This window comes from Ammospiza caudacuta, chromosome Z, assembly GCF_027887145.1.
Source record: "Ammospiza caudacuta isolate bAmmCau1 chromosome Z, bAmmCau1.pri, whole genome shotgun sequence".
Taxonomy (NCBI): domain Eukaryota; kingdom Metazoa; phylum Chordata; class Aves; order Passeriformes; family Passerellidae; genus Ammospiza; species Ammospiza caudacuta.
This window is the reverse complement of record NC_080632.1, coordinates 12,615,764-12,638,777: the sequence shown is the minus strand read 5'-3', so window position 1 is coordinate 12,638,777 and position 23,014 is coordinate 12,615,764. Positions and strand designations below refer to the sequence as shown.

General features: G+C 38.0%; 1 protein-coding gene across 1 annotated transcript in view; it reads right to left on the bottom strand.

The window, feature by feature from the left end:
* Positions 1 to 23,014, bottom strand: part of SRFBP1 (serum response factor binding protein 1) — a 68,604-nt gene that overhangs the window by 20,375 nt on the left and 25,215 nt on the right. The window contains exon 4 of the mRNA XM_058823747.1: positions 4,008 to 4,079. Within this exon, the coding sequence (XP_058679730.1) occupies positions 4,008 to 4,079 (72 nt within the window). The remainder of the gene's footprint in view (positions 1 to 4,007; positions 4,080 to 23,014) is intronic.

The window sequence follows — 23,014 nt, the reverse complement described above, 5'->3', positions numbered from 1 at the left end:
AAACACAACAGGACTTGTGCAATGCGTGGAAATACAAGACTTAGTAGGAAAAGGTGGCATTCTTCTCAAGGACCACAGATTTAAGATCAGCGTAAAAGAAGGGAATATTATGCTCCTACCATTATGTGAATATTGCATCTGGAGGCAAAAAATATAGGTGGCATTTATGATCTGTGAATGCTTGTTCTGCAAGTCAGAAGCGCCTGCTCAATCCAATCTCTGATCATAATGTATACTGGTACTCTATTCTACACTCAATGTAAAATACAATAGTTCATTTCTGTTTCAACACTGCTTCCCAAATCAGACTGTTGCTGTATTTTGAAAAACACAGAGTTTATTCTTTAGAAAAAATAGTAAGTATTTTGACTTAAGGCAAGATGACATACTACTGCTTGTAAGCACAGTTCCATTATGCTGGAATTCTCTCATTCTCAAGTGTTTAAAACACATTTCTTTCTTATGTGCTATACACCAAAGTACGGAAGAAAAGCTAAATGAGATGCTACAGTAAGTTAGTCAACATCTGTTACCAAAAGCAACAAAACCAACCGTGGTTATGAAGAAGGTGTTTGCAGGTGGACCAACATCCTCTTTTCTTAAGGAAACAGCCCAGATTATAAACATAATTTTGTAATAAAAACATTCATTCATATTAACTTATTTATCCTGCCTATCTTCACCTATCCGAACTACCCTAAATCCCCATTAGCAACAAGTTGAAGATAACAGTTAAGACTTTGCCAGTGCTCAGTTCAGTTTTCGGCTTGTAATGAAGAGCATTATTAGGATTAGCTTCCAATTTATAACTTCAGATTCCTGAGGCACAACACTGATGAATCAAGCTTCCTGTACACTGCAGGAATATAGCTGTGTGCAACAGTTCAAAATGCCATCACACCTGCAAATATGAGTTTAAAATATGAGCTCTATGACATGGTTTTCTAATTTTACTAATGTCTGTCAAATATATTTGTGACAGACAATGCACAACTTGGTACAAAAAGTGTACGAGGACTCGGAGAAAATCTACAAAATACAGGATCTGTTCTTCAACAGCTATAAATAGAACCAACAATATAAAGCCTAGTCAAAGTTGCATGGTAACATTTATTACAATTTTTACAGATACAAGAATTAGCAGTTCTCATTGGTTTTACCTCTCCTCAGCAGGTAAGAAGGGTTTAATTTCTATTTTTAGAGTGGCAGTCTAATGTTTTGGTTGAAACTATACTTGCATATGGGGATACCGGAGATTAGTTCGGGTTTGAGGATTAGAAGCATTATGAGAATTATATGGAGGGCTATGAGAAGGTGTTCTCGTGTGGAGGAGTTTTGGATTGACGTGATGTGGGATGGGAGAGTGCCTCGTTGTGTATTGTAAAAATCTAATTTTTGTATTATTGTATTGTAAAAATCCAATTTTTACAATAGGATTTATCACCTGTTGGTAACAATGGTGCTTGCTGCAGCAATATTGAGATTGATTAAAAATATTTCAGCAGACATACATAAAGAATTGTTTACCAGCTGCTTCTTGTAATGCTTTCAAAAAAAGTCTTGTGTCATGGGGCTGGTGACTCTGGCCAACACCCCCTGCAACTCGATAAATCTGATCTGCTTATTATCAATACAGCCATATTGAAATCTAAATCACAAGAACTCCCAGTAAATTGCCACCTGCTAAACACTTAGCACAATTTCACTGTACTTGACTGAAATATATGCAAACTCTTTTTAAACAGAAAAGTATGCTTAACTTTATTCTGAAAAAGTCTGGGAAACAGCAATGGAACATAAAAACTCGGTGAGCAGAAGCAATTAAAAAAGTATCTTGACTACATGACCACTATGTAAAACTAATATTCAGCATTCCACAGTGAATTAAAAGCAGATTGCCTTTTGTCAATGAAAACAAACCTATTCTGAAAATGAAAACAGCCACAGGATGTTTTCCTTCAAATATTTTGAAACTCAAGTTAATGAAAAGGTAAACAATGTGGTCTGTATTTCATGAGACTACAGAATATTGCTAAGGACAGAAGATCAAATTTTTTATTATATGTTTAATGACTAACTGTGGAAAAATAAGAAATAAAATACTGGAGAATTAACTTCTGTTTAAGCACAGAAGGGATGCCTTCTTTCGTTGGGGATATGTTATGGTCAACCAAAAGCATCCAGTGAAGTTTTGATATACATTGCACATATTCTTCTACTGCAAGGAGGTTGAAACCCTCTACAGATTATAAAAAGGATCAGCATCTATTCATCAGCTTGATTTGAAATATAAGTTCCATCCACTAAAAACTGTGAAACTAACAGACTTCCATTCCCTGGAAAAACTGGGCCACCAGCAGAAAGTAACAGAAAAAACAACAGATCAAAACCCCTAAACAACTCCATGCATATATATTTTCAAGAATTAAAGCTAAATTAAAGCCCATTTTAAGACTTTAGGTAAATATGAGAAACAGTCTATTAGTCATGACTGGTATATAAATAAATAAGGAATATATAAAAATATATAGAATATATAAAAATATATAGAAAATAAGATTAATTAAATTCCTTCAGCATTCTTTCAATAAAATTGCCACCTTAGAAAATAAAATTCCAACTGTGAACCTACAAACTCCTTTACTAAATAGCATCAATAATTTCATTTTGGTCCTCCTTCACTTTATGAAATCAGCATAAACCTGGTGATTTTGAATTCTTGCCAGAAGAATCTCCTACAGTTAAATGACAAAATGTCACTGAATGTAGCATCCCTCTTCAAGAATAAAATCCCTCTCCATGTGTCCTTACACACTCAAAATCTTCGTGTCTGCCCCAATTCTAATGTCACAGTAAGCAGTTTCTGACTGCCTCATCTTCACACTGGAAAATCCTGGTCAAATAAATTTAAAAGAAGAATGCTTTTTAGCTTCATGCCAGTGTATCTGTGACCTTTTCCTTACTCTCTTCTATCATTAAGAGAAGGAAAAACAGTTAGGATGCTTCTACCCAAACACTTCTCAAGAAATACCGAATTCCTGTGGTATTTTCCTATTAACTTGATTTTGCTGACATAAAACATTGAAAAATTTGCTGCACATTATGCTAATAACTGAACTACATCACACGACTGTAATATGCAACAGCAGAGTTAAATTACAAACTAATGATGACATTACAGGAGTAAATGACCCAATTCTACATTAAAACTTACCCTGTGTACAACAAACATTTCAAGTGTCAGCCTTCCTCAGTGACCACCCATAGGAATTAAGGATAAAGTGAAAAAACCCATAAGACTTCATGCACTGACACTTTTAAACTCAGAATTGCTTTCTTGTATCAAAAATGTAACATGCTCTTTGAAAGAGGACTGCTCTCGGCCTCAGCTGCTTATTTCAACGAGCATCTTGAACTTCTGTGTCTTAATTTAATCTCTTATGACATCTCTAGTTAGGCTGTTAATATTTGATACTGTACCATCAGTAGGCTTCAAGAGAAACATCACACGGAAACGAATGAGCTACAGGGGTGTTAGAATTCCACCTTTATTTCAAGTTAATGTTTGTCCTGTTTTGTTTACACATGAAAACTTCTCTCTGCATTCAGGAGTATTTAAAGGTGCCTTTTACCAACTGCTGCTGAAAGCTTACTTAGATTGTTTATACTAATTGAAAATTAATTTATACTATAACATGTATATATACTATATAAACAAAACAAATCTATTTATAAAGACTAAGAAATCACCACTATGCTTCCTGGTATTCTGTTCTAATTACTATGGACTAGCCCACCAGACTAATGACAATTCATACTAGACAGCTATTCATTTTTCTGTAGATATGTCCCAAAGGATAAACCTCCTCAGAAAAGGAAGATCTACAATGAAGATACAACACAACACACAGAACACACAGTGTCAAATCCATGTACTTGCACCCACACAGGCACCTTTTCACACTGAGAGAAGCAGGGGAAGAAAAACAAAAACCAGCAAGTCTTACCTTTTTGCAGACACTTTCAAAATTAACTTCTGTCCTAAGAGCAAGTCTGGTAACTTCATCTGGTTTTATTTCCTGTAGATGAAAGATAAGTTTATTCTTCTTATGATCAGACTATATGAAGTCTAAGGTTCACCTTCCTTATAAACATTCTAATCATGGCACCTCCCTAATCTCTTAAAGGAAGAAAACCAGTTCATTATGTGGAGAATTTTTTGGTGTGTATGCAAACACTACATTTATACTGACTGACCTTCTCAAAACACTACCTTATACCTAATCTGACTATATATATTAGTGCTGACGGCAAGAGGGATTTTTCAACAGCAATGTATGTAGGATGGGTGGTTTTATTCGCAGAAATATTGCCCATATTGTTGTACTACAAATTAACTTTGGAAGGCCTTAAATTCCCAACTTCTCTTCTGATGAAGTTACATCTTATCAATGAACATGAATATATAAGTTAAAGACAATTAAAATTAAGCTGAGATTAAAAAAATACTATTTTTTTTCTAAAGAGACTGACTGAGCATGCAGTTTGCATTCCTGGACATAAGCATTTGCATTGACAGCTGAAATAGAGGAATGAAAACCCTGGACAAGTGGATTTTGTTAAAAGCTGAATATTTTACCAAACATGCCCCCATGACAGATTTCTTGCTATTTTAAGACACATGCTTTATGTAGGTTGTATTACAAAATGCTCTATTAACCTCATAAAATGAATTAATTGAACATTATTTTCCTCCTACAGCAGTGCAACAAAAAGAGATGTTACATACCAGTTGTATCTCAGATAGCCATTTTAAAAGTAGTTTAACTATTCTTATGCCAGACTCAACATCCACACATTTTGAAAAGTTAAAATTCTCTACAAAGTAGTTTAGTTCTTCTGATAGCTTTCATGTTCAACAACTACACTGTATTTTTTAAATTCTTTCTTTCCCTGCTTAAGCATTCTTGAAACCTATTCCAATACCTTCATTTTAACTTCACTGTTAAGTTCCATATTCTATCCCTTTTCTGTTGTAAATCTGGAGCAGCCTGTACACTTCCTTACACACAATTTCAGGAAAAACCAAGTACCTTACCTTCTTATGAAAGGTCATACCTTGCATCTCAAAACCTTATGTTTTTCCTCTATCTGTATAGATAAGATACTTTACAGACACTTGCTATTTATCTATTTAATTATCATGAATTGTGTATACTTAAAACTGTAAGCAATTACCTACTAACAGGAAAAAAGCAACAGAACTCAGTTAAATTAACAACAACAACAAAACCTCTTTTTGTGAATGTCAGAAGAGTTTCCTGACAATGAGATCTAGAACTCTGCAAAATCATCTCCCAAAGGTACTAGTGGAAGCCCAGTCACTAAGAGGACAGGATCTACATTGGAAAAACAGTGGTGGATGTAGGAAACAATCTTCTACTGGCAGATGAACAGTTGGATGACCTAATAGAGATGGAAAAGACCTATGATTCAGTTTTCCATGACTTTCCAAAGTGTTTCACAGATGGTGAAAGTAGGACGCGTTGGTTAAGTGACATGCTTACTGTCACATAGGAGGTTAGGAGTTTCAAATGAAGCTCTGTAACTCAATATTATCCATTAAATTAAGCTGTTGGTTTATAAAAAAAAGAACAAAAACACACAAAAAAAGATAATTCCTATGATCTTCATCCCAAATAAAACTGCCTATTTCCTGTCTTATTAGGATTTAAATGCTGCAACAGGGTTCAGGGCAGAGGCAGACAAACGTCAGTGATCCCTCTATGAGAATGTCAGAAGTTTAATTTTGATATGACAATACTGCAGAATTCCCAAGACATTGCAGAATCATGAATAATACTGGAGAATTAATTACACTTTGGAATGTGAAGTCATTAAAGCCACACTAAAATGTCTAGGATACAAAATGAAGCCAAGAACCTTCTGTTCAGGCTTAAATCCCCAACTTTATAAATGATCTCCTTCCATTCTCCTAGTCTTAAGGCAAACTAAGCATTTTTGACTAAGCATTTAAACATTCTTTCACAGAAGAATATTGTTTGGTTTTGTAAATGTAGCCACACGAGTCAAGTTACTGTAATAAACACGTTTATTCCGTCTTTGTTAATGGTCAGCAGCAGACAATAAAACAGAAAAAAGAAATAATGGTATTTTTCTCAGTACAGTTTTCTCAACTTGGAGATCCACCTGACTCACAAGGAAAATCTTAGAGTTGAATATCTTTTATGGAACTGTCTTTACAATTGTGCTAAGGGATGTTATAAATGGATGCCCCCTCCAGTATCTCTGAGGCCAGTCCAGGGATTCCTCCTGCCCTGATGCTGCAGCCCAGCCCAATGTGTCCAGAGATCTGGAGGTGTCTGTTCCAGGTCCACAGATGTAGCACTTGCTTTCTCATTGACAGGTTCAACTAGCAGTGAAGCTCAGCTCTGCACTATGTAGCACTCTCAGGACCACATGAACTTCAGTAGAGCCAGCCAAGACCTCTCCCTTCTTTTCTGATCAGGACTGAAGTTCACTACTGAGAGCATGCCACCTCCCACCCCCTCATAATGCCCAAACACATGAGGGCTTGTGGATCCCTCAGTATCAGCACAGCATATCCTTCTGTCCATCTAACAGCCCTTAGCCAGGGCCATAGTCCTTGTGTCCCTCTTATGGGTCTCCCATTTGCTGGCTGGTGGCAAGTCACCAGCAGGTAGATGCATACACTCACCTTACAGGCACCAGCAAGGGCCCTCTGGCCACATGACACCCCTTCCCAGATCACAGAACCATAGAAACACAGAATGGTTAGAAGGGGCCTTAAAGATCCTCTAGTTCCAACCCACAGCATGGGCACCCTTCCACTAGACAAGATTGCTCAGGGGCCCTTGAACATTCCCAGGGATGGGGCATCCACAGCTTTGGGTAACATGTGCCAGTGCCTCACCACCCTCACAGTAAGGAATTTATTACTATCCAACCCTAACCCATCTCAGTTTAGACCTATTACCCCATGTCCTATCACTACATGCCCTTGTAAAAATCCCTCTCCCACACACTGCTACCTCAATTTGAGGTTTGCTAGTGAACTGCACATGCCCAAGGGACACACACGTGGGGTCAAAGCACATGAATATTAGCCAGTCAGCCTGTCCCATCAGCCGTAGCACAGGCTGTGACCAGCCGCCCAGTCCAGATGTGCCAAGAGCCTCACTCACCCCAGTCTCACTTGCAGATGCAGGTAGGACACACACTGCCTGTCTTCCTTGAGGGTCTATGCTGTTACTGCCCCTGTGCCTGGAGCTGAGACCCCCACCCACTGCTGCTGAGACGACAGGCCTGGGGCACCTACACTCCTGCCCTGACTCCTGCTGCTGGCCCCATACCCTCAGCAGCTGGCACCTAGTCCTCACAGCACTTGCAGGCAGGGGACAAAGAGCTGAAATTACAAACAGGTAAGAAAAGAAAAAAAATGTCAAGATGACACTGGGAAGAGGTGGCAAAGGCGTGGCAGCAGTAGGACCAGCCTGACTCAATTTCTCCAACAGTGCTGGGACTGATGCTCCTCCAATCATTCACTGCCCAGGCACAGCTGCTCCAGTGGGGAGTGGAGCACTGTCAGGAAAACTGACCTGTCAGCCAGCTGGGATCCTGGCTGCAGGCAGATGACCAGGCCTTGGCCTGGTATTAAGATAAATAAACAGGGTGTGAAAAACTATTGGACATAAGAAAACTGCTGGATGTGACAGACAATGCAAGAAGCTGCAGAGTCGGTGTACAGACCACCACAGCAGAGTTACACAAAAACCAGACAAGCTCCATGGAAAGGTGGAATACAGGGCAGACTTCAGGGGTGGACATCTTGCAAGGTACTAAGGTAACTGAACTATTAATAGTGCATGAAGCCAACATTGCATACAAAGTTACACTGAAACACCAACAATGAAACACAAAATTTGCAGAAAAAGTAACTATGGGTGGGCAAAGGCTGGCCAGGGCTGGGAAAAGTGAGCACTGGGGCATAGGAAGGGGCAGTTGTGGGGCAGGCAGTCATCTCTGAACACAGTATGGAGGCAGCGAGCTCACCCCAGTACTTACAGAAACTCAGAATGGCAATCTTGGGAAATTTTATTTTTTAATAGACCTTAAGTGTCTTACACAGAAAGACAAGACTATGTTGAAGAGAAGTATGTCGAGTGTAAATAGTACGTGAAAGTAAGACTTTATGCTTATATTGATTGTGGCTGCTCAGATGACACTTTATCCAAGTGATACTGCGTAAGATAGAGGTTCTAACCTAAAAGGCATGGAAATGTATTGAATAGTCTATTGAATAGTCTCTGGAAGACAGCAAAACAAAAAAACTTGCTGTCAAACGATGCTTCAACACATCTCAGAAATGCAAGATTTTTCACACAAAAATGTATTCCCAGCTATGTTGTCTCAGGCAGTTTTAGATAACTCAGGAAAAAACCCCAGGCTGCCAGTGGCCTGTGGAAGCAATTTAAGAGTCCTCAGACTACTAAAAAGACACAATTTCAAATTTGTTTTGAATAGTATCTTTTGTTCACCTTTATCATAAAATCCATTACTTCTCCTCATTATTTTTTCACATTTTCTTAGCTGTGCAAGTTTTAGACTCTTCCATATGAAAAGATAATTTTCACCATAAAGTGCTGAAACTTCTACAAAAAATAAGTAATATAATCAAGGTATATAGAAATAGAACACCCTTACCAAAAGCCATATTTCTGGTGAAATCTCAGCTATAGTTTGCTACCCATTTAATACACTTTCAGCTTTTAAAACATAACCATAATCTTTACTCTTAAACCTGTGTTTGAGACTACTTCCTCACAAAGTTTCTTCTATTTTTCCAGAGCATTCAGTCTGATTTTGCTACTTTCTGTCATTTTTCTAAGTTGCTTAGTGAGGAGAAAGGTATAAAAGAAGAAATTCCAGAACACTTTTTAGGCTTTTTTTTCACCTACAATTTAATCCCTATATGTCTTCTTTTCATAACTTTGCTCCCCTAAGTCTTTAGAAGTTCAGTATTTTAGTTATTCAGAAGAAAATAGCCTTAGACTTATGGGTAAGTATTACTATTGTGAAAATACACAAAAATGGGATATCTTAAAAGTAATGAAATAAATCAGCAATGTCTCATCTGAAAGCTTATCCAGCTTATCCAGCTTCCAAAAAGGAACTAAATCCATTATAAAAGCAGAATTTTTTTTAAGTTAGGAAGGCATGTTTTCCAGAAATGCAATGCTCTAACTGATTATTATCAAACTGATTATGAAGAAAAAGAATACCTTTTTCCCCCAGCAGTTTATAAATCCAAATCCCTTGTCAGAAGCTGTGACCTAAATACATACACAAGAATTTCCATTGTAAGTCGCATTAGTGTACCACCACACCAAAGTAAAAGGTACTCTGCCTATATAAAAAAAGAAAATAAATAAATCCCAAACTTCTACCTCCCAAAGCCCCCATTTTACTAGATGTACAACCAAGATGAAAAGTACCACCAGAATAAGAATTTAGATAAAATTAATAAAGAGAGTTAAAAAAAAAAAAGGTCTGGTAGGTAAAATATGACACAGTCTAGTTAAGTGTGGCATAAGCTTGTAAGCAGGTTTATTAAACAAATCAGTGCTACACTGACTTACCTGCTTTATTATAAAATCCCTATATCTCCATGTAATTTTATCACAGACAAAGCTAAGCATTTTCAAGTAGATGCTTGACTTACTGCCAGTCTTTATAAACTATTAGGAAAACACCTCTCAATATCCCTTCTGAGTAATTAGATATCCTGAACTTCATCTACAGAATAAAAGTTTCAAGATATGTAAGGTGTCTAAGCATTTGTATTTGCTCTCATTTTTTAACTACAACTTTTAAAACAGGAATAAAATGGGAGGCAGTATCTTTCTTGATAATATTGCACAGAAGAAGAGAAGGCTGATCCTAGACAAAGAGTCTGTAGCCTTAGCCCTGGAAATTTCATCTTCCATTTGGCTTTAGTTTTTTCCTCAATGGAATCCAGGCAATCCAGGTCACTCTCATCTTTATCCATCACCTGTAAATTACATAAAATCCTTCCAGAGAGGCCTGCTGATTTGTCCCAAATTTCCCTAACTGCACTCTGATGATAGGTAAACTCAGAACACTGTACTTGCTGCTTGTTTGCAACTGCACCTTCTACAGTAAAGCATTTTTCACCTAATAACTCACTTTTAATGATTTCCTGCTTTGCTGACTGTGACAGTTCCCAGTAAAAATTTATCCTTCCAGCCGAATGACAATGTGAGAATGCCCAAATGGTGCAATTGTTCAATTTATTTTACTTGGTGCAAAGAAACAGATTGGATAATCATTAAGATGCTGCATTCATTGCATTTCTAAAGCAATTCTAAAAAGACCTTCCATTGCCTCCTTTTGCAGCAGGCACATCTGTGGGTGTGAAAGCACTAAATGAGGAGTTTCCTGCTGAGAAGGACTGAGGTTTTCAATCCACAGGTGAGAATCCAGGGGGGTCCCGTAACAGTCTCATGAGAGGTAGATTGATTTGACAGAAGTCCAGGATGGTGCTGTTAGGGCCATCTACGTCACAGGTCTGAAGCTGACTGATGTCCAGAAAATGTCCAAAAAGTCACTTGTTAAGAATACTATAATCCTTCATTAATCTAGTATATACCTATGCATCTCCATGCTAAAAACTTTCCTGTTAGTTTTTTTTAACTGTCATGGGGGAAAAAACCTGCACTCACCCATCCTGAAAGCGTCAGCTGACTCGCTGGCCCATGCAGCTGAAATGAGGACTAGTTCTTGGAGTTCTTGGGTGAACTACACTTGGGGCTCAGGGAAGAGGATGTGCTGGGAAACTTCAGCACTTCAGCTCCCCTCTGCTACCACAATCCACTCATACCACATAGGCAAGGGCCTTGCTGTGCCTACTAAGACAGTTAATGCTGGATTTAAATAAAATGCCATTAAATCCATTTATTTTTAATACTTGAGAAAGACAGAATCATCTACAAAGTTCTTAGGAAAAGAAATAAAAGATGAGTTTTACCTAATTTACTCACACCCGGGTAAAAAGATCTCTACCTCATTTTGTCTGACTTGCCATTCTTCCTGGCAAGACAACACCTAGGATTTTCAATGTTTGTGCACCTTTTTGCCAGAGCCTACACCTTTCAGATAGAAAAAATAAAATAATCTATTTTTGGGATATATATTCAGGATTTCTTAGGTGACTCACCAGCATAAATTCTTGCTTTTCAAATTACAGAAGAACACAAATCTAAATGGTGCTATCATGTAAATCTTCTTAAAAACACAGGACTCTACTGTCTGATAAGAGACCATAAAAGACAGTAACTAACCACTGTGGGGTGCATGTGTTTTGCGAAGATCTTTTTATCTAATGCAATGTAATATAGTGACAAAGTAAAGACTGTCTGTTGAGGCACATGTGCACTCAAAAACAAAACAAATCAGCATTATTACTAATGTACTCTTTATTCTAAGAAAATTAGATGCCACATTACAACAGAGGTAGGAATGTCTTTCCGACTAACAATGCTCTGCATGTTGTGGAAGCTTCTCAAAGCTTTATCAAAGACACGTATGTACTAGCGGATTTCAAATAGAAATCTAATAGTACTTGATTAAATACTATTTCAGAATTTTGCACGTATTCAGAAACAAATAACTTCAAGAAGTTAGCCTTTGCTAAAGCTTAAAGTCAACGCAGCAAGTCTGATAAATGTCCAAAAATATATGTATGTAGAAATGTAGCTTTCAGTGGAAGTCAAGTTTTACTGTACATACCTGTGTCACAAAGGACAGACAAGTCAGCAAAGCAAGAGCACAGTAAGAAAAATTATTCCATTGATTTTTTTTTTATTTGTTTCACCAGTATAGCCAACAAAGCTTTTGCCAGTGACCTGACTGGATGATTTGGTTCTGTATCACCTTATACTGAAAACAGAAGTTATTATATCCAGTAGAAATGAAGACATTCTCTCTCTAATTGAAGAGACAGGTTAAGTGAATGATAATTCAAATACATTCCCTTGTATCACTTGGGTTCAAGATTATTATGATGTTCAAATGTAATTATAGCATTTTAAATTAATAACTTATCTAAGATCTGTATTACAAAGAGGAAGAAAAGCATAAGAAGAAATGGTTCTACAGTTTCTATTTTCCTGATGTATGCACCAAAGACATTTAATGTATTTTTAATGACTGTGCATGTTTTATCTACTGCCTAAAATTTTCAGAAGTTGTATTGAATTTTATGTTGCTTTAACTGATCTTTGATTTTAACATAAGATATCTCAAAATAAAAAAGTAATCTTTCTTGAAATCATTAATTTTCAGCCTTGTTGGGTTAATAACAACTTGGGAGAGAAATATCACAAAACGGATTAAGAAGAAAATGGTAAAATTTAATTCATATTTTAAAATAACAAAACCAAAGACATCACTAGAGGAAATTACTAGAATACAACTTCCCAAGAAAATCAGAAGATCAGGAATCACCTCACTTTAGATGAACGAAGGACAATTGATTTTTATGCAAATTAACTATTCCTAACCAGTCAAAAAAAACCCCCAAAAAAACAACTCCAAAATCACAGTTAATCATTGGGAATTTAAGAATGTACTTCAAGAGGAACTTGTCTAGCAATTGTTCTTTTTGTAAACTATACTGGTGTCAGGTTTTTGCTGGCACCAGTTTTAAACATTACTAAATGTCTACAGTATTGCTGTCTCAGTTTAGATCCAAGTGAAATTCAATGTCAACCTGTGAATTTTCATCTAATAAGTTTCACAATACAAAATTTTATAGTTTTCTGGGTTTGTTGTTTTCTAGAAAATTAAAGCTACAAAAATACCTATCTAACCAATCAACACCACGTTCGCATAAACACAAAGAGTTTTGCACAAATGGTTACCTTCCTCAAGCTAAATGCCCTCATTCTTCTATGTGCATAACCTCTTCTAAAAGCAGAAAAAGCAGTTGAGGGAAAGAGTACTTATTCATTCTTTAATAACAAAACAAAATGAATAAAACAACTCCCCAAAAGAACACTTAACATGGCTAATTGTTTGAGCTCTTGTAAAATACCCAAACTTTATTTGGCAAGTATAAGCCACTCTTTTCTGCCACGTTTATAAACTAATTTAATATTTCAAGAGGTATGCAAGTCAAATGCCAGCAATTACATCAGTCTGCTGAGATGAACACTGTGAACTTGGCATTTTATTCTGTCAATTAGATTAAACGAATTGTTTCATTTTGGAGGTTCACATCTGATTCAGTAGTTACATTCAGAGAGCAGTCACTATTTTCACTTCAGCATACAGAAAGCAATTAGCAAGTCTGCAATCTTGTGACAATTTCAGAAGTAGAAGGTATCATGAAAGTAAACTACAATTACAAGCATATAAAAATGACAAAAAAGAGAAGCAAAACAAGCTTAGAAGCACAGCAAGCATGATGCCAAAAATCATCATTATTTGAATATTCCTTTTTCTTCAAACATCCCTTAGTTCTGAATGTCAGTGCTCCCTTGCACTGTAATGCAATCTGCATTTTCATGGTACTGACACACTTTGTTCCACAGTGCTTTCCTAACATTAAAATAACAACCACATGCGACTTGAGGGTTAACATATTTCCAAGCAGCCCTGCGCTGGCTGGAAGCATTGGGGGTTTAGAGTTACTATCCGCGGTATTCGGTGCAGCTGCCAGTAGCGGCAGCAGCTGCCAGCAGCATGGCTGTAGTGAGCACGGCAGGCAGGCAGGAAGGCAGGCAGGAAGGCGGGAAGGCAGGCAGGAAGGCGGGAAAGCAGGAAGGCGGGAAAGCAGGAAGGCGGGAAAGCAGGAAGGCGGGAAAGCAGGAAGGACGGCAGGAAGGAAGGAAGGCAGGAAGGAAGGCAGGAAGGAAGGCAGGAAGGAAGGCAGGAAGGAAGGCAGGAAGGAAGGCAGGAAGGAAGGCAGGCGGGCAGGAAGGAAGGCAGGCGGGCAGGAAGGCAGGCAGGCGGGCAGGAAGGCAGGCGGGCAGGAAGGCAGGCAGGTGGGCAGGAAGGCAGGCAGGTGGGCAGGAAGGCAGGCGGGCAGGAAGGCAGGCGGGCAGGAAGGCAGGCAGGCGGGCAAGCAGGAAGGAAGGCGGGCAGGAAGGCGGGCAGGAAGGAAGGCAGGCAGGCAGGAAGGCAGGCGGGCAAGAAGGCGGGCAAGCTGGAAGGAAGGTGGGCAGGAAGGCGGGCAGGAAGGCGGGCAAGCACGAAGGCAGGCAGGAAGGAAGGCAGGAAGGAAGGCGGACAGGAAGGCTGCACCATCGTCCAGGAGAGGGCGCAGGGTTCCCCTGGCCAGGCGCCACCAAGGCGGCCAGCAAAAGGACGCACTAGATGCTCACAGCATTCCCCAGCAACAAGATAGTGACTGACAAATGGGTGCGATCCGTGTAATAACCCCCACCCGCTACGGTCGAGTTTGAAATCCGAGACGGAAGCAGAAACAAATAGTGGGGACAGAAGAACCCGGAGAGATGCAGCGCGAAGCAGAAGTACGTGAATACACAGACCCCGTATGCACAACCCCTTTGTCTGCTTCCAGAGGGCATAAGAGTTCAAAGATTAGACACCGTGCAGGAAAAAAAGAACTTCTTGTTTTTATTCCTTTTCCCAGTATGCACTGTCTCCAGGAGAATTACTCCTCCTCCCGTCCTTTCTTCAAGATCCACAGAGGAAAAAATAAATTAGTTTTTGTCCTTTCCTGGAGATCTTGAAACTTCCGCAACAGAAACCTGTCACCTGATTTGCCCAGGATAAGGAGTAAAGGTGGAAATAAACAAAAAAAGGTTTTGGTTTTAATACAAGCAGATTTTTAAACAGGCTGTTAAAACCACCTCAGAAAAACACTGGTACACAAGATCTATCCAGGACAAATACATGAATTGTGTAGAACTCCAGCATCAGTAGTTCACCTTATATCCTGGAGAATCCTCCTCTGATTTTTTTACACCTTATGCACATGCTGTGCCATATATGATCAATCTTGACACTCTTCTTTATACTTTTACTAATTTATTTGGTTGCTTTTCCATACACAAAGACGATTTATGCAGTATACAGTAAAACAATTTTAATTGGAACAGACTGTCTTCTGTTTGAAGACAAGGCAGAGCAATCTAGTACTTTCATAGATATATATGGTAACTCTGATAGCCACCTCCTAGTGGTGTCACCAAAAGCCAATTTCTTTCAATCCAGTAAAAAAGAAGTACTGGAAATGTAATTCTCACCACCACCACAAGTACTACTTAGCATTTACTACCATTGAATTTCTTCAGTCATTTAGCTGCCCAGCTGATCAGTTCTGCAGTGTCTTAAGTATTAGTATCTTCATTACCTCAAAATTCTCGAATCATCAAGCTCTGTCATTCATTCACTTTTTCTGAATCATTTCCAGCACTGATCTGCACAAAACTCCACTGTCAGCTTTCCAACACTACAAAAGCCAAGCATTTATTTTTCTCTTTCGCTTGCTATGTTTAACTCTATGACTAAAAGGAGAAAATTCATATTCAGGAACAACTTAAAAAAACCCCAGCAAACTAAAACCACATAAAACCACTAGAGGCTTTGGTGAAAGCAGGACAATGGCTTTTTTTCATAATATTAAACAATGTAAAGACTAAACCAACAATATGTACTATGTATTTACTCCTTCAAAGACCTCCCACTGATTTGCAAGGCATGACTTTCATCTCGTAAAGGCACCAATATTCTACCACTTACTATTGATCTATATGTTCACTAAATCCTCACCTAAATAAAAGTGCCCACACATTTGTGCAGCACTGAAGTCATATTTAAATTACCATTACATTCCCAACAGACTTCATTTTTTTTTTTAAGCAGGAAGTAGCCATGGGGGAAATAAGATTTTACACACAAAAGCATCAGTTGGAAGTCATAGCAGCTGCAGCTGCCATTCTGAATTAATTAATTTCCAAGTGACTATAAAGATATTTAGAGTAATCTCCAACTTCTTTCCCCCTCCCACTACAAACCCTTCAAATGATCTCATTTCTGTGGAAAATTTCTTCAGAAGAAAGAGGACAAATAAGAACAGTCGATTAAGGATATTCAGACAATTTAGTAATTATCCACTATACTAAGAAGATTCACTGTTGATTGCAGGTATTATTCTTCGCTTCTCCAGAATAAATTAAGTATAAAGACCAGCTAGTATACAGCAAGAAGTTAATTAGAATTGTCTCAGAGATCTCACAATGACTACAATACCTTAGCACAGGATCATCAAAATACAAAGCAAAAGTATGCAGTACATACAGAAATGTTCTTTATTTAGGTTCTCATGAATTACGGAGACATTTAAGAAAAGGCCCAAACTGGTTAAGTAAAGTAAAATGCATGTTGGGATCATGAAAGAAGTCAAAAGTACAAAAAAGTACAAAAAAAAAAAAATCTATTTTGAATACACATAAACATTTTCAAAATGAGTGCAGAAACAAGCTGACCTTTCTGTCATTATTCTGATTAATACTAAGTCTTTTTTTTGCTGTCACTCATTTTCACATAAAGGCATACAAGTTGCATTTTTTTAATATTATTGCAAAGGTTGCCTCTTTTTTAAAATAAACAATGAAAATACATAGAATTCAGAAAAGAGATGAAGTCTCATCTGCAAGTCTTATTTTTTCAAAAAATGAAAATGTCTTATTTTGCATCCTTACAAAAAATGAGAGTGTAAAACTCTTATGCAAGACTTCATTAGAAAAAGCTTCATCTGCAAGCTATATTTTTAAGTCAGTTGACAACCTGCACTTAGAACGTACTCTAATATTTTCCTTAAGATGTCTCAAATCCAACAAAAAGCCGCCTTTGTGATCTGTTTTGACTTTGTAACAAGGAATCTAATGCATAAGAACCACAATAGCTGCTTCTACTTAAGAATCTTGTCAACAATAAAGTTTTCAAAATGAAGCTGATGATGTTTTTACTGACTTTTATTTTTATGACATGCAGCCCATTTTTTTTATGTAATCCAGGACAGTATCTCAATACGTTAAAAAAGCCAAAGAACTTCTACTATCATAATGCAGTAAAACAGTAAGAATGGCTGTCAGCTATTTTCTTCCTTCAAATTAAAACTGTATAGTAGAACGTCCCACACTAATTTTTCTGTCGGTCTTTCTCACAATTTTAAGTATTCTTTTATGCTTGCTATCTAGGAAAAAAGAAAAAAAAGGAAAGTATCATTCTACAGTATTCTCATGTTGAGATTGCTCATTCAACATACTTTGACCCTGCAAGAGAAGCAACTACAAGACTAGCTTAGGAAAACAGTTAAGAATATTAAGTATGGAGTTTCTCATTTTAGCATAAATATGAATGGAAGCAATGTATCAGTGAAAAGAGTATGAAATGCTATAAAGATTAATAACAGAACTCAGCCACTGATTATACTAATCTTCCTCCTCACTATTTTGAGAATCAAAAAAGGCTGTAAGTAGGAATATTCAAATGAAGTGGATACATTGAGGAGACATGTAGGCTCCTGATGAGGCATTCCTTCCTCATTCTTATTCATAAATTTAAAAAACCCCCATTATTAAATAGCTCACCTTTTCCCATAGTTCCACACTGAGCTGTAGATTCTTATCTCCCTTTAGCCTTACTTCTGCTGCAGTGTAGGTACAGAATCCATTCCTACAGAGCTTCACATTCCTCACTAATTGAAAATCCATCAGAATTTCGTATTTACTAACATCATCTCTGCACATCATCACCGCAGTGTCTTCCACATTCATCACAGGCTGTCTGTTCTTGCTTTCACCTTTGGTGGATTTTCTGTTTCATTCAGTGTTTGGGCACTGTTTATCCACACCACCTTTTTCTCCATTATGTCAAATGATCTTTAGATTGTGTTCCCTACTTGGGAGAGCTTTTACTTCAACCTTAACATAATTTTAGATAGCCACTAAACTAATATGCAGTTTTAAAACAAAAATAATACTCCCTAGTAAGGCATATGCTGTCCAGAACAGCCATGAACTGCTGCTGGCAAAGTAGAATGTGCTGTTGAGAGCACAAGCAGCAAACTTTTGTGTTTCCAACAGTGCCTGACTCCTCACACATCTATGTCTGACCAACGCACACATGGATATATCTGCCACTCAAAGCCCCACGCTTCCTGCATTACTGTCAAAGAATGCATCACCATGGATGGAAAGACACCTGCACCAAAGCAAGGATCTAGACTGCTCCACTGAAGGAGGGCTGAATAACTAAGTTCTACCCCTTCTTCCTTCCCTGAAATTGTCCTCAAGTGGCATCTGGCCCACACCATGGTAGAAGCTGAACCACCCGTGCCTCTGCCTTTTATTGAGAAGCATGAAGAACTGCTCCTAGGCTGACTACACTGAAGTTCAAGCAATTCCCATTACTCTTACAAAAACTTTTAAAGACTGAAGATTCTACAACACTAGGATGAATGTTTTCTATCTCTTTTAAAAGAAAATATGCAAGACTGTAGGAAACACATGCCAGGAGAAAAAAAAGCAAAAAAGTGCATTTTTTTCCACTCTGACTTAAAACAATTTTACAGCGAGGTGTTAACTGAAAGCCAGGTTACACAAGATGGAACCATTAACCAAGAAAGAACACAATACTGCTAGAAGAAAATGACAGTAGTTAGTACAGATACAAAGATTTACAAAAAAGACTAGTATTTTAGGATATAAAAATTCCACGCAAAAAGGCCATACAAGAAGAAAGACCTACCAAGTTCTTAAAGCTGACGTACTACAAAAATCATCAGTTACCCAGCCCTGTCCTCAACCTCACCACTATTCCACACCTATTACTTTCAGGAAATTGAATGACGGTTGTTCCAAGCACAATAAGTGTGAAAATAACCTTCAAACTGAGGTTCTACTTTTATAAAATAATTTGGCTCTCAAAACCATAGTATTTAAGTCTACTTCTGTTAACATCTTGCTGGAATATAAAACTAATAAAATAATGTAAAGCATTATTTTTTCCTGTATCTCTTGTACTGAATTCATTATTCTGTGATAAATACTGTGGTTTAAGTGTACTAAAATCGCTCATTGTATTAACTAATCTGTTTCTCCAGTGATAATTTTCAGGACAGAGAACATATCTTTCCAAGGCACTTGAATATGGAAACCAACTGCTGCTCATTCCTGACAAATAGGAAGCATTTTCCCTTTAAGCACTGCAAATTGCCTTTTGTCCATATTTTCTCAATGGGCATCGCCCAAACATGATATAGCAACATCTTGTGATATAATGATAAGATTTTTGTTGCAAGATGACAAGATAATGACAAGATTTTTGTTGCAATATAAAGGCAAAAGTACACCTAGACATCTGGTAAGGGAACAACTATTATAATAAGATCTTTCCTCAGCAAGAAATTCCAACAACTCAAAGTAAGATACACATTGCTAAGAAATCACTGGACAATCTGTTATTTTTGTGTCAAGAAACTTTCAAAAAGTAACAGCTTCTTAAACATAGAAAGCAGTACTCTACCATGGATAATTAATCCATTTTGATAGTATCCTCAAGCCTGACAAACAAGTAAAAAAGTATCCGTAAGTATACAGAATTTTACATTTCATAGAAGTCTAAAAGGATCATACCATTCTTTTCCCCCATCTTTCATGAATTCTGGAATAAATGTTTGTACAGTTTTGGAAAAATGAAAACTCAAGAACTCAAAAACCAGTGTATTATTCCAATAGCTTTGAGAACTCCTGCAATTAACCCAGTTCCTGCATCCATGTAGCTGGAACTTTAACTGCTCTCATTTCTCACAGAGTTTACATCTGATTGTTGTGCCTGAGACACTTTTAATTGTATTTTCCGGTTAAGATTTTTTTATTCTTTAGTTCTAACAATGAAAATATAGAGAATAAAATATTTAAATGCCATTCTAACAATAATACAATATATACTATTTGCAAATTCAAGTAACAAAAGGTTTTTCATCACAGCCCAGCACCAACAATTCATAGATTTTCATTATATATGCAGAATTGTGCATGCGCAACTATGTAGAGCGTATTAAAAAAGACATGGACACTCTATTAAAAAAAGTGAAAGCATTTGATACCATCTCACTTCGAGGAAACAGTGTGTTTAAAGTGATATGTCAGCACTGTCAGCTCAGAATTTACTTGAGGACAGGAAAACAGCATCCCTGAGAGTCAGTAATACAACTGCAAGTAACAGTAAGCATTTTGTTCTTCCTGTTGTATCAGACTGTAGTTAGTACAGATAAAAACTAGAAAGAGAAGTTAAAGAACGTTAAAATCCAGAAAAGATCTAGAAAGAGAATTTAAAATCTTGTAACTGAAAGTTCAAATTTGTTTTATTCAGAGAAATCCTGCTGAGCTGCAGGCTCAAAAAATTTACAGGCAGCTGAACTGAGAAACGTAATTCTTAAGAAAGCAAAGAATTGTTCCTGATTAGTATTTCAAACCATTAGAATTTTTTTTTCTGAGTAAGAGAAACTTAAGCCATTGCATTAAAAACTTCAGTAAACAGACAACTGTGTCAAGGTTGCAGACATTCAGTCTTTCTTCCCTAAGACTGAACCCAACTCCCTGTAAAATGGAATCCACCAATAATGCCTTCTGAGGTCATCAGAACATATATAGTCCTTCCAAAGACTTTGCTGCCAACAGTCTTCAGGTGGCTCTTTTTTTTTTCCTGGATATATGATAAGGAGAAAGGAGGTCAGGGTCTGTTTTTGATGATGGAAGAAAAAGGACTGATGTTTAGAAAGAGGCATCTTTGTGCATTGGTTTAACACAATGGCTTTTAGTGGGGATGGGGAAAGCCACAGAAGCATCTTCTGAGAGCAGCTCCATAAAGTTTCTACTATGCCCAGAGAAGCCAATCCCTAAAGGCTCTAATGACAGACGTATTGTTGACCCACTTAGAGAAGTTGGTAACACCTCCGCAATGACATATTTAAGAAGGCAAAAACCACACTCAGTCCTTGCTCTTCTTCCGCAGGGTGGGGAGGTGCTGGGGCCATGCCGGGGCCATGCAGCACAGCACCTCGGCCCAGCTCGCAGTGAACTCTGCCTGCTGAGCTGCTTCCAGCCAGCCACGCTGCAGGCACGAGGGCAGCGGTGGCAGCAGCGCCTTCTCCTTTTTAGCGCCCCACATGAAGAGAGGTGCCAAATGGTGCCAGCATCACGGCAGCTGGCACAGCCCATGCACTGCCAGTGGGGCGCACATGTCTGACAGCGAGGGGCATAATGAGCAATTCCTCGATACAGAGCCCAGGCGAGATCAACCTTTCAGCACTGCAAAACCCTATGAGAACTTTTCAATTGACAGAACTTGAGAACAAACCAACCTACAGACAACAATTTTCTTCCAAGCCAGAGAAAAGGAAAAGGTGAGGACACATGAGGAGAACAACATGGCAACACTAAGGTTGCAGTGAACAGAGGGAGGGAGAGGAGCTGAGATTTTTCTCCAAGCTATGGCGAGGACTATAATACAACAAACTGTTTCCTGGTAACTCAGGAAGTGCATGGGAGATCAAGAGAACCATTTGCAGCCTGTGAGAAACAGTTCTCATGCTGGAGCAGGTGCATGCTGAAAAGCTGTAGTCTAATAGGAAACCAGACCCTTGCTTGCAGAGACTGAGGAACCTTGCTTCCAAACTAGAGCAGCTTATCCTTCAAAGACTTACATATACCCCATGAACTAATATGACCCACACCATGTAGTTTGGGAAAACTCTTTTGCCTGGGGGAGGGACTCACATTAGAGCAGGCTGGGCAGGACTGCTGCTCATCAAAATTAGCACCACGCTGGAAAAGTTCACAGACAACTGTCTCCCCTGGGAAGGACCCCATGGCATAGCAGATGAGACTCTCCCTAAGCAAACTGAAGAAAGATTTCAGATGAAAAACTGACCAAAACTCCCACACCCTGTCTCTCTGTACTGTCAGCGTGAAAGAAGGAGAGGTTGGAGGGACGAAAATGTTCTCAAGGTTTATTTCAATTCTAATTAACCTCTTTAAATTATGTTAACAAATTTTTCTTTATACCTTTTAAAGTTTTGAGCCTGTTTTGCCCTTGGAATATTTTCTCCTAATTCTTACCTCAACCCATGAGTCCCTGAGTCTTTCTTTCTGTCTCCTATGCTCAACTGTAGCAGAGGAATATGAGTGAATAGTTTTTCTCATGGGTGCCTGGTGCTTAGCCAGTGTCAAACCATGACTTTGACAACTGGGAAGAACTTGGAAAAAACCTGTGCTATTTTCTTCAACCTACAGAAAGCCTTCAGGCCTTCAACCAACAAAGAATTTCCAGAAGTTGTAAGTTACCACTTCAATAAATATTTTGTCCTGAAAATACACACACTATCAGATTCTGGTGCAACATCCATTTTCCGGTTCCAAACCATTTTGGCTGCTGTAATTATTTTGTTGGATTTTTTGTCTTTTCCACTGAACTGCTCTTTGCAGTTTGCAGCTCCTAAAGACTAATCATCCTCTAAGAGAGATGAGGCATTTTTTCTTAGATAAAACACATAACGAGAAGTTAATGGACAACTTCTTGCTGTTAAAGAACACAAAAAATTGCCATATCCACCACACAATCCATCAACTTTGAAAGGATTTTGAATTTCCCCTAGCATGTGTTTGAGATCCACACACTAAAACTGTTAAAATAATCTAGAATAACTCAAACCTTAGTTTAGAGCAACTTTATAGATAATTTTCTATTTCTATTGTGTCCAATTTTTCCTTAAAATTCTCAAATTCAAAATTTGAGTTATGTGAACGTGTTTTTTATGAATCTTATGATTAATAACTTAAGACAAAAGGTTGCTGGGAGTGAGATTTCACCAACATAAAATCCTCCAGTCATCTGAAATAACCTTACTAGTTTGTGT